This window comes from Anser brachyrhynchus (assembly GCF_964034855.1).
Source record: "Anser brachyrhynchus genome assembly, chromosome: 1".
Lineage (NCBI taxonomy): Eukaryota > Metazoa > Chordata > Aves > Anseriformes > Anatidae > Anser > Anser brachyrhynchus.
This window is the reverse complement of record NC_137694.1, coordinates 143,356,293-143,370,011: the sequence shown is the minus strand read 5'-3', so window position 1 is coordinate 143,370,011 and position 13,719 is coordinate 143,356,293. Positions and strand designations below refer to the sequence as shown.

General features: G+C 45.5%; 1 protein-coding gene across 1 annotated transcript; it reads right to left on the bottom strand.

Moving 5' to 3' along the window:
* Positions 1-4,963: 4,963 nt before the first annotated feature.
* NMS (neuromedin S) lies at positions 4,964-13,309 on the bottom strand. Its single transcript, XM_080575556.1, has 8 exons — positions 13,182-13,309; positions 13,008-13,063; positions 12,639-12,689; positions 11,368-11,427; positions 7,818-7,853; positions 7,335-7,376; positions 6,332-6,362; positions 4,964-5,115 (listed from the first exon to the last, which is right to left on the bottom strand). Exons 1-8 carry the CDS (start codon positions 13,267-13,269, stop codon positions 5,099-5,101), a joined length of 381 nt encoding a protein of 126 aa, XP_080431682.1. The 5' UTR covers positions 13,270-13,309; the 3' UTR covers positions 4,964-5,098.
* Between the last annotated feature and the right edge of the window lie 410 nt (positions 13,310-13,719).

Genomic DNA, 13,719 nt, shown 5'->3' with positions numbered 1-13,719 from the left:
ATGCTGGTCTTTCGTTGCTTTACGTTTAGATGGCTGTACTCCAGAAATACGTGTGCTCCTCACCCCAGGCAGGAATTCAGCAGGGACTATCTGAACTGCTGTGCGGAGGCCCCTGGGCTTTGTGGTTAAGATATTCAAAAGCTTTGTGGCAAAGATATTCAAAGCATTTTTTTCTTTAAGTTTTGCTGTATATTCTCCTTCAGACTTTGTCTATTGATCTCTCAGTAGGTTTAAGGATAACAGATAGGTGGTATTTGGTGTGCGACGTTCTTTCCCCTAGAGAAATGTCAAGTTTTTAGGTGGTGAATCACAACCAGTTATGAGACCAGTTACATTTTTGTTCCTTCACTGTAGAAAAAGTAGATCCAGAAATGACCAGAGAAGGAGACTTGGCAGCTGCTTCTAGTTGTTCGGTGGAGAAACCTATCAGGGTGATAACTGCCTGGATTAAGACAGTTTATGGCCATCCAGCCCTGTCAAACACAGGCTTTTTCTCTGTCTGGTAAGGTAGAGGGGTGGCAAAAGCGATGTGTGAGCTGTCTGGAGCAGGCAGGTAAGACAAGCCTTCACAGCGATCTCCACACAAGCATCCATCCCAGCTGCCAGTAGCGATCCTGCAGTCACTGCTCGATTCTAATAGCCCAGCAAATAAATAAACATTTTGATGCTGTCTTTAGAATAATAAGCATATCTGTCTTGTAGCAGGGGGTTATTCTGTGGCCTCACAGACACAAGTAAAACTGCTACAGGGTGCAGGGAGCTTTTGGCCAGCCTGTCAGGAAGCTGCACATCTTCTGTCAGATTGGTTTTGTTAAATGGTTTTAAATCTACAGCAGGTAGATTTGCAATTTCTGCAGCTACTTCTGTCTCATTACCTGCTGAGGGCTGTGAAGAGGAGACAAGCAGTCAGCTGATGTGTGTTTAGATAATATTTCTTGTTGGGCATATCTGGCAGTTATCTCACCGGCCTTTGGTTTGTCCTCATTGCCATTCGTCTGAATCCCCCCATTTGTTTTCAAAGGACTCCAGTTTGTATGCAGTCTGAGTTTGCAGATCCCAAATGGGCATTTCATTTTTTATTTTTTTTTCTGTAATCCATATACTTCTTTTTCCACACTGGGATGTCTTCTCTTGTGCTACACAAGCATCTCAGAAGCAAAGACAGCGCCCTTCCCGGGCTGCCCCATAGCTGCATAGTATGTGCAGCTCTGGGAATAAGGTGGCATTTGTCACAGTTTTTACTAACACAAGATGAACTGACCTTTACATGTCCATGCTATGAATTTCTCCTCTTCCACAGGTGGCATTTGCATTGGCAAAGGTTTCCGCTGAGTGTCAAACACGATGAACTTTCATCTACGTACAGTCTAAGTGCTGAGCTCTCTGAGATTGAATCTTCCACCGCAGAAGCAGTCAGAGTAACTTCTCTCTGAAGTATGCTAGATATTCAACAAAAGAATGGTACTAAATTTCATTAAATGAAGCATAATTAGCAATAAACATTGCACTGTGACATAACACAGAGGAGAGAAAATGCTGCTCATGGTTATTTCAGAGCTAGGACTTTTGTAATGTACAGTCCAAGTCAGGTTTCAGCCCACCTGGAGAATTTATATGACCAAGAAAAGATAACTCTGCCTATCAGTCAGGGCTTCATTCTCCTGATTGTCAGATATAACGAGAATCCTTCCTCATTTTAAGCTTACTGCTCCTGGCTGTATCCATGGGCATGGTGGTTACTGCCAGGACCAGTAAGCTTAAAATGAAATATTTTATCACTCCCCGCTTCAAACCTTCCTTCTTGCAACCAACCCATCTTCATTCAGGGTTACTAGCTTCCCTAGCCTGCCTTTCCTCTCTGCTGGGCTCTCCTCTGCTGCCTTTCCCTCTTTCTCCTCCAATGCTACTCTGTAAGTCTTTCCTACAGCAAGCAGTGCAAATCTCCCATGTCTGCCTTTACAGCTTCTTATTCACTTCTCATTCACTCCACATTGTATTTTTGTGCTCTCCCAAACATTGATACTTGACTGCTTGCGGTTACCCACCCCTGTTTCTGCAAAGCTGTGACTGATTATTCTTCTGCACGTATGATACCTTATTCTCATCCTCAGTGAGCCATACATTTTTTTTTCCCCAGATGTATCTTTGCCAAGACCTTCCTGAATGCTGACTCTGTCCTCCAGTACTTGCAGTCCCTCCCGGCTTGCCATTGCCTGGAGATTTAGTAAGTGTGCCCGCCCGGTGGGAGCCAGGTTGTGAGCGAGCGCTATCAGCCCTGCAAAACCCCACTCACTGCATTTCGGCAAAGAAGCTTCAGGAACAAATAAATACAATTTGTCACGTTAATTCTGCCACAACTTGTTTGCATCCTAGATTCAGCAGTGTTTATGCAATGCTAAAGGGCTAGCCCCTTTGCTAGAAGCAGGAGTTGATGCCCGTGAGTCCTGCCTGACCTAGGACTGTGGGAGAAGCCTGCACAGTGCATTTCACCTTCCACCTACGGTGCAGAAATGGAGCAAGGGGGACCGGCAGGGAGCGAGGCTGTCCAAGGCAACAGAGCATGAAGGGACCTCAGAGAGCGAAGCAAAGTGCCAGGAGGGTTTTCCTCTCATGCTTCGTGCTCTGGCTCTTTAGCAAGCAGCCCGTGGTGAGGGCACGCAGCACTCACCCCCGCCGGCCAGCCCATTTGCAGGTTCCTCGCTGTGCGCTCTGCTGAGCGGTGCCGTGCTGCGGGAGCCGCTTAGCCGAGCCCCGGCAGCCCAGGCTTTTAACACAGGAGGTCCTGGACCAGCCTGGAGTGATTTTCGAGGTAAATTAGGCGGCGTGAAGTTGTGCCTGCCTTGCTGAGAGCCAGCAGAGCTGTCTCGCACGGCATGCTCTAAGCTTCAGCAACTAGTTTCAGGAGTTGATTAAGTGTCAGAAAAAAAAAATAAATCCCCTTTGTGGCTTAAATGTATTGCCTCTCAGAGTAATTGAATCTCCCCTGTTGCTCTTTTTCATTACAGGAGGATGGATAAGCTTTGGATTTACTCTTCTAAACATGCTCATTACTTTGTATATCCTGTCACGTCCCCTTTTATTTGTCCCTTCTCTTGCTGACATGGGGAACTGAGCTTTTGTTCCTTTTTCTCACTGAAATTTTTCTGTCCTTCCGATTGTTGTTGTCACCCATCTGGACTCCTCAGGTTTCTGCTGTGGGTTTTGCAGTGGGATGGCTGTTCAGAAAGAGTTTTGGGCCAAGGATGACCTCTGCATGTCAACGCTATGAATCTCTCCTCTTCCACAGGTGGCATTCGCATTGCTACAGGGAGCAAAGGTTTCCACTGAGTGGCGAACAAGAGCTCTCCTGTGCGTGTTACAGAGGAGCCACAGTTACTACTGAAACACGGCTGAGGAATCTCAGCTAATTACCTGCAGATTACCGTGTGTTTATCACTTTTATTTAGCCAGCTTTAAGGCCTCACTAGACGTTATTCTTGAAACCTGCTGTGGGTGGAGGAAGGCGCTGCTGACGGCGAGAGCACAGCATGAGCTGCCTGTAGTACAGTGCTCACGCAGAACTGAGCAAGACTTGATCATCTTTAGCTTTCGCCTCTGATGTGAAACAGGCCACAATTGCCATTGCTGTGCTTTAGCATCATTATCTTGCAATTACATGCATTACTGCAGCGCATCCCCACCACTTGTGGTTGGTTCAGCTTCCTCCCAGCTGGCTCCTAGCACTTCAGAGCTGGAGAAGCCAGCATCCCTTTGCTAGACCATTAGGTGCCCTGAAGCCATCCCTCCTCCAGACTGACCCAGCCCTGTTGCCCCTGCATCTCCTCATGGACCAAGCGCTCCAGCCCCAATGGTTTTGGGGGGGATCTACATGCGCTCCGGTTTGTCTATGTCTTTCCTGGATTAGGGTCCCACAGCTGGATACATTAACCTAGATAGGGTCCAACCAAATAACTCATCACTTCCCTCTGTCTATCGGCCAAAATTCTGCTAATACAGCCCAGATTGGAACCTTACCCAGTTGAAAATAAAAATAACACACAAGACGAACAAAACAAAAACACACACACAAAACCACCACTAGTTTCTCAGGGTATGTTTTTGAAGACCGTGGACCTGGCAAACCCCATTCACAGACACTTATCCCAGCGTAACAGAGATGGTTTCATGCCATGGTACAAGGGCTGAGTTAATGGGAAGATAATGTTAAGGGAATTCCCTGAGCTAAGGGAAGATAATGTAGAACCTGAGGAGACCACTGCTGTGGGACAGCTTTTTACTGGAGAATCCTAACCTGGTGTATTTCCACCAGGTAATTCTTGTAACCCAGACCCCGGCTTTTATTATACTCTTTTCCGAAGGAAGTAACTATTTCAGTACTTTAAGCTTTCTGCCCCTAAATAACTCCAACTTCCCAAACAAATCACCCCACTCCTTATAGTGCAAACACACTTGGCTGCACCACAGATTTTAATTCCCCATTTCAGTAAAAGGGGCAGATGTTCAGAATCTCTCTCATAAGTGACTCATTTGTGCTTTATGATAGCTGGTAAGGCAAGGTGGAAAAAAAAAAAGTATCATCTGATTGAATAGCGCCTGTCTGAACAGCAGTATGTGTTCCACTTCCTTCAATGTGCTTTGGGTTCATCATTTATCAAACTCAACCCCTTAATTATTCAAATTAATAAATAATTCATGAAAATATTCACAATAATTTTAATGTGTTGTTTAGGATGTATATCCTGAAATTATAGGAAAATATGTTTTCTTGTCAGAAGGACAGCTCATCATTCATGACCCTATTAAAGAATATGCAATAAATATAAAACGCATTGTTGAAAGTATTTGAACATTATCTATATTCAGATGATTGATTTCCTCTGAATACAGTTAGAACGAGACAATGCTACAATACAGCACGACAAGGTTTAGTACCTGCTACAATAAAAAAGGACAACAAGAAGAATTACTGATTGCAAATTTATTACATGGAACACTAAATTCCAGACAACTGAGTCACATAATAGACGAACAGGGCAACAGGAAGTCTCTTTTCTTTGTATAAACCAAGTTACCGAGCTAGTAAACCGACCCACAAACTTCATATTCCATGGTATTCTGAAACAAATTAACACAAAATCATATTTTATGTTGAGAAGTTGATCTGAATATGATTTAGCATTCACTTATGTACGTCTGGTCCTCAAATCCTCAAATCCTAGCACCAGAAGATAAAAATAGGTGAAAGTTTGAAATACTGGATAAGTGCCCTGATCTGTTACTTGCATTCAAATATGTATCCTCCCTCCGGATATAGTCCTTCTCTCTCCACCATGTCCTAACTTCACTGACTTTCATTCAAAGCACTGAATGCAGAGCTGATCCTGCAGCCCAGATGATTCAGGGCACTGAGCTGTGGGTAAGACCAGAGCAAGCACACTGCAATGCTGCTCTGTGACACTCACAGTCTTTGTCTCCTTTCTTTCTGAAATGCTTTAATCTTGAAAATACAGCAAAGGTATTATTTGCTTTATTTCTTTGCATTATTTCTTTGCTATTCTCCTGTCTTGTCCCCCCCCAGAAAAACAACCCTTCCAGCCAGGAGTTGGATGTAATTCTTATGCTGCAAACAAAAAATATTTATCTTTTATCGTGGGATAAAAGATTGGAAGAAGAGTAACAAGGAGATGCATTTACATTGACTGTTTTGTGCATTTCCCATTAAAGCTAACTGATACCTTCAACAGGCCCTTCCAAGGATGGATAAAGAAGAGCTACATGATATTAGATCTCACTGTCCTCCTTCTTTACATCACCACCCCACCTCTTTTTAGTTAACGTTTACTCAGAAAGAGATCCTAATGCTGAGGTGAGAATGACTCCCTTCTGCATGCAGAGAGCTGTATTAGTGGGTTCTCACGTGGGATTAGGTGACTGAAGGTCTCTTGGAACGTCGGTCAGTGCACATATTTATCACGGCGAAGGACCTGGCTAGTTTTTATGTTCAAAGTACAGTTTACACCCTCTAGAAACAAAGGATTGTTTTCAACCTTTATCATTTTTGTATCACTTCTATAATTTTTACAGGGGATGAAAGCTCCTCCTGAACCAACCTTGAAGAAAGAAAACAGTCCTTTTGTCAAAAGTATACACTGTAACTCCTTGAGCATGCAAGAAAGCACTTCTACCCTGACAGCTTTCAGAGACCATTTGAAATATCCAAATGGGTATCTAGGTTTTTACTATAATACTCCTCAGTAACTCCTTCTGTCACAAGGATCATCATAACTGAAACACAGAACAAATACTCGTCGCCTTTGGATGGCCTACTCACCACTGCTTTCAATAGTTCTTCCATTTCGAGGCTGAAAAATACAATAAGGAGGTAGCAGATTTATAAGATGGTATTTACAGTAGTATTAGATGCCAGATTTATATGCACACCAAAATATACCTCCCAGAGCATGTGAAAAGGCTGCAGTAAGATTTTCTTTAAAGGGACATGTCAAATACCAGGAGGAGCCATGCAGGCTGGGTTTTGCCTTTGAACCTGAGAAGTATTTATTCAGCCTCTGTCTAAACAGTTAAATAGTCTGAGTTTAATTATTCTCATTAAGGATCTTGGTCCCACTTCATCAAGGTACTAACCTGATGACCAACAGATCATATAAATACCAGGATTGAAAGTACCTGGCTGGCCTAAACTGGGACTCTGGTTACCTGCCAGAATCTCCTTTTTAACAGATTTCTTTTCTGATGTGTTGACAACATTCCTAATAACTAGTTTGGTGTTAATCAAATAAGATTAATCATATAATCATAGACCAGCATATTCTGCTTTAGACTATGCCATAGTTCATCAGGCCAATGGGTGAAAAAATTGAGGGAAATGATGATCTCTGTAACATTGCTTTGGCTTTCCACCCTAATACACAGGGTACCTTTACTTACTAACCGGACCTTTCAGACCATGTAGACAGTCAGCTCAGGCACATGTTTCATGTGGTGAATTTAGTACGAGGGTACCTTGGTGATTTCCGACACACAAGCCACATACTACTTCTATCTTTGGATGACTTGACTTGAGGCAATAATTGCAGAGTCACCTCTTCCAAGAAAAAAGGTTTAGTCCATTACTGCCCCAGATCTCATTATCTTGTGGTCTTTTAGCTGAACCAGAGCTTTTTAAGCAAATGGCTTCTTCAGCTTTCAAGGAAGGGTTATTTGGTATCTAATCAAAACGAGTGCAGCAAGAATTTGTAACGGTAAGCAGTTCCTCATATCCATATATAACATTGTCTGCTATGCAAATCTTTAAGAGCAAAAGATTCAGATACCCTGAAAAGGAAAAACGGCCGTCCCAGAGTCCCGTGACTATCCTGTAAAATAAAATACAAAACCATTAACAAAACACTTTAAGCTCAGTTCCACAGATCTGTTTACAAGTTTTGGTGTCTGTCCATCAGATTACCAATAATTCAGGGCATTTTTCAGCAGCATGCAAACAATGAGATGCTGATAGTCTCCAATGCCCGTTCATCTGGCATGCTCATTAAAAATTAATACCCAAAGGGCAATGTCAACAACTATCCATTCTGTCTAGTGTAAATATACTAAATTACCATAATTAAAGATTCACAGGCTTGAGAAAAATGTAGAAAAGAAAGCTTTATACACAGTGCATTTCTCTGCAGAAGCAGGGTCAGCACAGCTTTCTTCCCAACCATCAAAAAAATGTACTTGTATAAAGCAGCAAAAGAAACACAGAAATGGCCATACACCCCGTCTACTGCTACTCGCTTGTCATTACATTTACATACCTTCTTTGTAAACTCTGCAGTAGCAATCTGTGATTCCTGCAAGTTGACAGTGTAAATTAATCAAGATGCTGTCATTTCTTTGGTTTGTTACATTAATCCTCTGTCAGTGATCAGATTCTCCACTCCGTGTGAGAAGAGAGAGAACAGTACAATCTGAGAAGACAGCTACAAGAACAGCAGCAGCAAATGGATCTTTTTAAAGATTTATTTTAAATCTCACTTTGACCAACCTCATCATTCAACATGCTTCCAGCTCTGGGGGGCAAAACAACTCAAACTGCGGTGAGCACAGCAGCTCCATTCCTCAGGCTTGAATGGTACTGATAGCTCTTACCTTCTTAGTCGGGCTGCTTTCGGATTGCCCTTCTGAATTACCCAGGCATCATAGCTGTTCTTAAGCCTTTCCCTGCACCCTTTTTATTCCTCAGGAAATTCATAATTTTTCTATTCATCCTGACATCAAAGAATAGAAACTTTCCCCATGACTTCATGGAAGCAGACCGAGCCTAGTGTCTAACGAAGCTCTGAACCTGCACTCTGGTACACCTGTGAGGTCTGGGAGCCCTCCTGCCTGCAGCACAGCTGCCTGGCTCCACACTTATGGCTGGCCAGAAGCTCTAAGCCAGAGCCACTCTTACGTCAGCGTATTGGCTTTATGTGGCAAGGGCTTGGCAGCACGGGGGCTGCAGGGGTGGCCTCTGTGAGCAGAGCCCAGCAGCTGCCCCAGGTCAGACCAGAGCCAGCTCCAGCCGGCTCCAAAAGGGACCTGCTGCTGGCCAGAGCCCAGACAGGGATTGATGCTGGGTGAGCCTCTGGGAGAGCAGAGTTAAGGAAAATCTGATGTGCAACAGCAGCTGGGAGGAGAGAAAATGTGAGAGAAGCAGCCCTGCAGCCCCCAAGGTGAGTGCAGAAGGAGGGCAGGAGGTGCTCCAGGCATGCAGCAGCAGCTCCCCTGCGGGCTGTGGAGAGGCCCCTGGTGGAGCAGGCTGTCCCCCTGCAGCCCACGGGTCCCACACGGAGCAGATCTCCACGCTGCAGCCCGTGGAGGAGCCCCCGGTGGAGCAGGTGGATGTGGCCTGGAGGAGGCTGCGGCCCATGGAGAGCCCCCGCAGGAGCAGGCCCCGGGCCGGAGCTGCAGCCCGTGGAGAGGAGCCCACGCAGGAGCAGGGGTCTGGGGGGAGCTGCCGCCCACCCGTGGGGGACCCGTGCTGGAGCAGTTTGCTCCTGGGGGATGGACCCCGAGGTACGGAGCCGTGTGGGAGCAGTTCTTGAAGAGCTGCTGCCTGTGGGCAGCCCCCGCAGGCTCAGTTCGGGAAGGACGGCATCCCGTGGGAGGGACCCCACGGGGAGCAGGGGCAGGCAGACGCAAAGCGTTAGGGACTGACCGCAGCCCCCCATTCCCTGTTCCCCTGCATCACTTGTGGGAAGGACGTAGAAGAAGGTGGATGGAGGGGAAGGTGTTTTTAGTTTGACTTTAGTTCTCACTGCTCTAGTCTGTTAGTTGTCTGGGGTGAGCTTGAAAAACAAGCACATATAATGAGTGAGGATATGAAGACAAATGAGGAGATCACAGGAAATGTGTGCACATGGGAAACTGGGGAGTAGGAATTTGAAAAGAAAAATATACATGAAAGGAGGGAATTGGGATTCAGGGTATGAGATGAGGATTTCCTCGTTAACCTGTTCTTGGTTCAAGCCTTGAGGCAATGATTTATAGAACAAGTCCCAATAATGCCAGCTCAGTATGAAACAAAGAAGAAAAGTACATGCTCAGTCAGAATGCTTTAAAGGATGCAAAGAAGGAGAATACAAAGATTGTTTGTTCTCAGATGATATATATCAAGTAAAGAGATACCAACTCATGAGTTAGACTCATTTTCAAATATCCTATCTAATTTATGATTTTATCCTATGGAAGAAACATGGCAACAAATGAGCTTCTAAACAGTGCACTGGCTTGATTTTAGGAGGGGATTAATGGAGATTATTCTTATGTAGCTGGGTTTAGATATTTAGTTCCTATTGATATCTTTGAAAGTGCCATCTACAAGATATACCTGAAGATTAGATGCAGAAACTGAGTAGTCTGTTAGTTGTCCCAACAGACTGTAAGTTCCCCAAATGAAGCTCAAGTCCCATTATGCCAAAATTGCCATTGACTTTGCCTTTCATGATGCTGAGGCATCATCTCTTCTCTTGAAACGCCATCTGCCTTCTCTGCTTAATCTACAACTCTGAATCAAAATTTAAATAAAACCACACAAACACAGGATTGTGAAGAAAGTTCAGGTCCAGGTGAAATCAGTAGGATTTTATAACTGTTTCATTTGCTGCACCACATATAGACTCACGTTTGCAGTGTCTTCTCCAGAGTCGTCATGGGCTGAGAAAATACAGCTTCATGTTGTAAGAGATTTGAACAGCCGGGTAACAATTAGCATTTTTGTTTAGTTCTTCCATATCTCATTTAGCTTCAGTCCACCACTTAATAAGACTACACCTAGAAATCCTACTGCATATATGTAACTAGTATTAGTCGTACCTCTTGAAAGGATACTGTATGGGATACAGCTCCCAGTCTTGAGGACTCAAAACAGACAGTGAATTTTTGGCAAGTTTAGTAACTAAATCAACCTTAGAAATAGGGCTGCACTCAAAGTTACTGGCTGATTCTGGATGTCCCCTCATTATCTAAGCTGTAGAAGCACAGGAGTTAATGCTGAACTCAAAACATTCGGTGGACATTTAAGATTGAAATGCTAGAATCTTTATATAATAAACTTCAGTATTGTACATTCTTATAGCTGCTTTAAGAAAGCATGCATGGAATTATAAACTACAGACAATGACAAGAAGAGAGGTGAAATACACGTCAAAATACTTTCTATTATTGTCTTGAAGGCTCTTTTTTATTAAATCACGACTATAGGAGTCAAGCTCCACAAGTGAATTAGCTTTCATAACATACCTACAGGCAGTGTGAATTTTATGGGAAAGGAACTGTTGATTAACTGGTGATAATAAGAAAGCAGTATAAAGCAGAACTGACATTGAGCTAGGTCCTAATACGACTGCACCAATGAGGAAGTGCTATACTCAATAACTCAATCTTTCAGCTTAAGTTTTTGAATCTGATTCAGGCACACACCCACACACACAAAAAAAGCTTAAATAAAGCATCAAAAAAATCAGTAAAGCAGCTCATAATGTTTCCGTGTTCAGCATGATCTTAAATATGCTGTTGAACCAATTTTTTTTTTTTAGCATATTTAACCCTTTATTATTCAAAAGTAAGGGTCAGGTTAAAATGCTAGCCCTAGTCGCAAGGGGACATTTTGGCTCTTGAGGTCTAAAAACAGCAATTTGATTTATAATGTAATGGAATTAAGAATTACATGCAAACCACTAATGAAAAGAAATATTCTATTATATACTTCATAGTTACTCTCCTGCATTGCCTGATTCATGACAATACTAGATTACACATTATTTTTTGGAGAATCATTTAAGTAAGGGATGCTTTTAAGTAAACGAAGCAATTACACCTTACCTCATTTGTATGCATGCTGTTGAATATGGAATAACAAAGATCCAAAACAGTGCTGGAGATCTGCAAAGTCAAACAGCAGTTTAATACATTTCCTGATAGGATGTAGTATACAGGGTTTTTACACAGAACAGGCTTAATTGTGACCCCAGTGCAATTTAAATTGTACACAGTTCCACTCAAACCACTCAGAGCAAGGTAAGACTTCCTAAAGCTATTATGAGATGAAAAACAAACATTTTGCACAAGCAGAATGCACATAGTACTATTCATGTTGTCAGTAGAGTCTCTTACTATAAAGAGATTTAAATAAGTCTTTCATATTTAAAATACACTTTCTGGTGCTAAGTGTTCTAAGAATTGGCTGTTTTTTTGGGATATTTAATGTACGCATTTTCATCTATAAGTATTTCAGCTGAAACTGTTTGGTATGTTTGACCACAGAGCCCACTATATTCAACAGGAATAATTCTATCATTAGATGCTAAAATCACGATGGTCCAGTTGTACACCTGTAGGATAAGTGATCACGGGCCGAAGAGTAACTGTGCTGAAGTCAATTACCACAGATCTTTTAATGGATTTTATCTCAGGACTCTCAAGGAGCAAGAGAGAAAAGGTGGGGGTGAAATAGAAGAGCATGGTGCGGGGTGTTGCACACTCGCTTGTACAGAATAAGGGTTTGCTTATGTACACAGTCACGTCAGATGAGAAATAACTACAGCGCAGGAGATAAAATGCAAGACATGCGAATAACTGGCTTTGAGAACTATTTCCCACCAGTCTTACAAGACTGAAAGGTATCAGAAAAAAAGCTCAAAATTTCCAGGTAACTGCTGATCCTACACAGACTTTCTCAACCCTTTGAAAATGGAAATGACCCTTGGGCTCGGTGCTGAACGCAGCGGGTTTGCTCTTTCAAAGTCACTCGGCTGCCTGAAGTGCTCGCAAGCTCCGGGCCAGCGGCACCACCGCAGGCACGAGCTGCGGAGCCTCCCCTGCTCCCCAAGCCTCTGAGGACCTCAGAGAACCCCGCTACACCATCCAGGACCCCACTGGTATCTCCCGCAGCACTCAGCAGCGCTTTGTGCTCCACTGTGACGGGAAGAAAAGCACTCCGGCTGTCCCTAGGACCGAGTTAGCCCTGCGGGGAGGACAGCACATCCTCCAGCAAGCTCTGTGGCTCTCGGGGGTCCCGCAGCATGCGGTGCTGGGGGGCACGGGGCTGTTTGTGTGCCTGCAGGAGAGGAAAGTCATTGCCAAAGGCAGCTTACCTGGGGTTGGTGAGACAGCTCCATCCACTGACTGAAGCATAGCGCCAGTTGCTTGAGGAGTAAAGACCAGACATTAACAGCGGGTTTTGCATAGCCGGGGGCCCGCATTTAGCCCGGGGAGCCAGGACCGGGTGCCTAGGAGCCTGCCTGGCTCTTGCTGTCCCGTGTGCCCGATCCCTCACACCAACCCCCCACATCCCCATCCCACCACCTCCCCGGGCTACAGAGGGCTTCACCCCCGCTGCCGCCCTCACCAGCCGCTTGGGACCCCCCCGTCGGACCCCCAGCCCGGCGCCCACCTCCCGCAGGGCTTTCACACGGCGGCCAGCCCGGCTCTGCCCTGGTGCAGGAGGAGGAGAGGAGCCGTACCTGACTTTTGGGCAGCTCCGCGCCGTCCCTGTAGCGGGAGAAAGGCTGGGGAAACCCTGCGGGGGGACACAGCGCGTACAGAGAGATGCAGGGAGACGGGGCGGCCCCGAGGGCAGGCACCCCTTTTATTTTAAAATTAATAAATATAAAGGGGAGGGGTTGTCGCCGACCTACCTGAGCCCCGCGGCAGGGCGCAGAGGCAGCAGGCGGCGAGCAGCCAGGGCAGGGCGGGCGGCGGGGACGGGGACGGCGGCGGGGACATGGCGGGGGCCGGCGGGCGGGCAGCGGCCGGGCCGGGCCGGGCTGGGCCGGGCCGCCGCCTTTATGGGCCCGCGCCGAGCCCCCGCCCCCGGGCGGCTGAGGGGAGGAGGAGGCGGCGGTGGCCCCGGTGGTGGCCCTGGTGGTGGCGGTGGTGGACCTGGTGGCGGCGTCGTCCTTGGGACAGCGGCGTGGAAGGCGCCGTGTCAGGGTTTGGGCGGTCTGGCACCTCGGCGTGGCTTGGGGAAGGAGGTGTGCCTCCTCTGGAAGAAGGTGCACACCGAACAAGTGCTGGCCCTCTGTTATATCGGTCTTCATGAGGAAAGACCTTGTTTCTGTTCTTTATTTTTTCTTTCAACTCACCGCTTCCAGCCCCTGGTCGGTATGGTTATGGGAAAACCAAGGCGCTGCTCATGGTGGTTCGCTTTTCTTCCCGATTTAATCATTGCCTTCG

What these genes read in the sequence shown, in the direction of transcription:
- NMS (XM_080575556.1), bottom strand. Translation starts at nt 13,269, where the DNA reads ATGTCCCCGCCGCCGTCCCCGTCCCCGCCGCCCGCCCTGCCCTGGCTG. An exon ending in AGCTGTCTCACCAACCCCAG is followed by an intron (nt 11,428 to 12,638) that starts GTAAGCTGCCTT and finishes TTGACTTTGCAG; the next exon opens with ATCTCCAGCACTGTTTTGGA. An exon ending in ACAGCATGCATACAAATGAG is followed by an intron (nt 7,854 to 11,367) that starts GTAAGGTGTAAT and finishes GTCAACTTGCAG; the next exon opens with GAATCACAGATTGCTACTGC.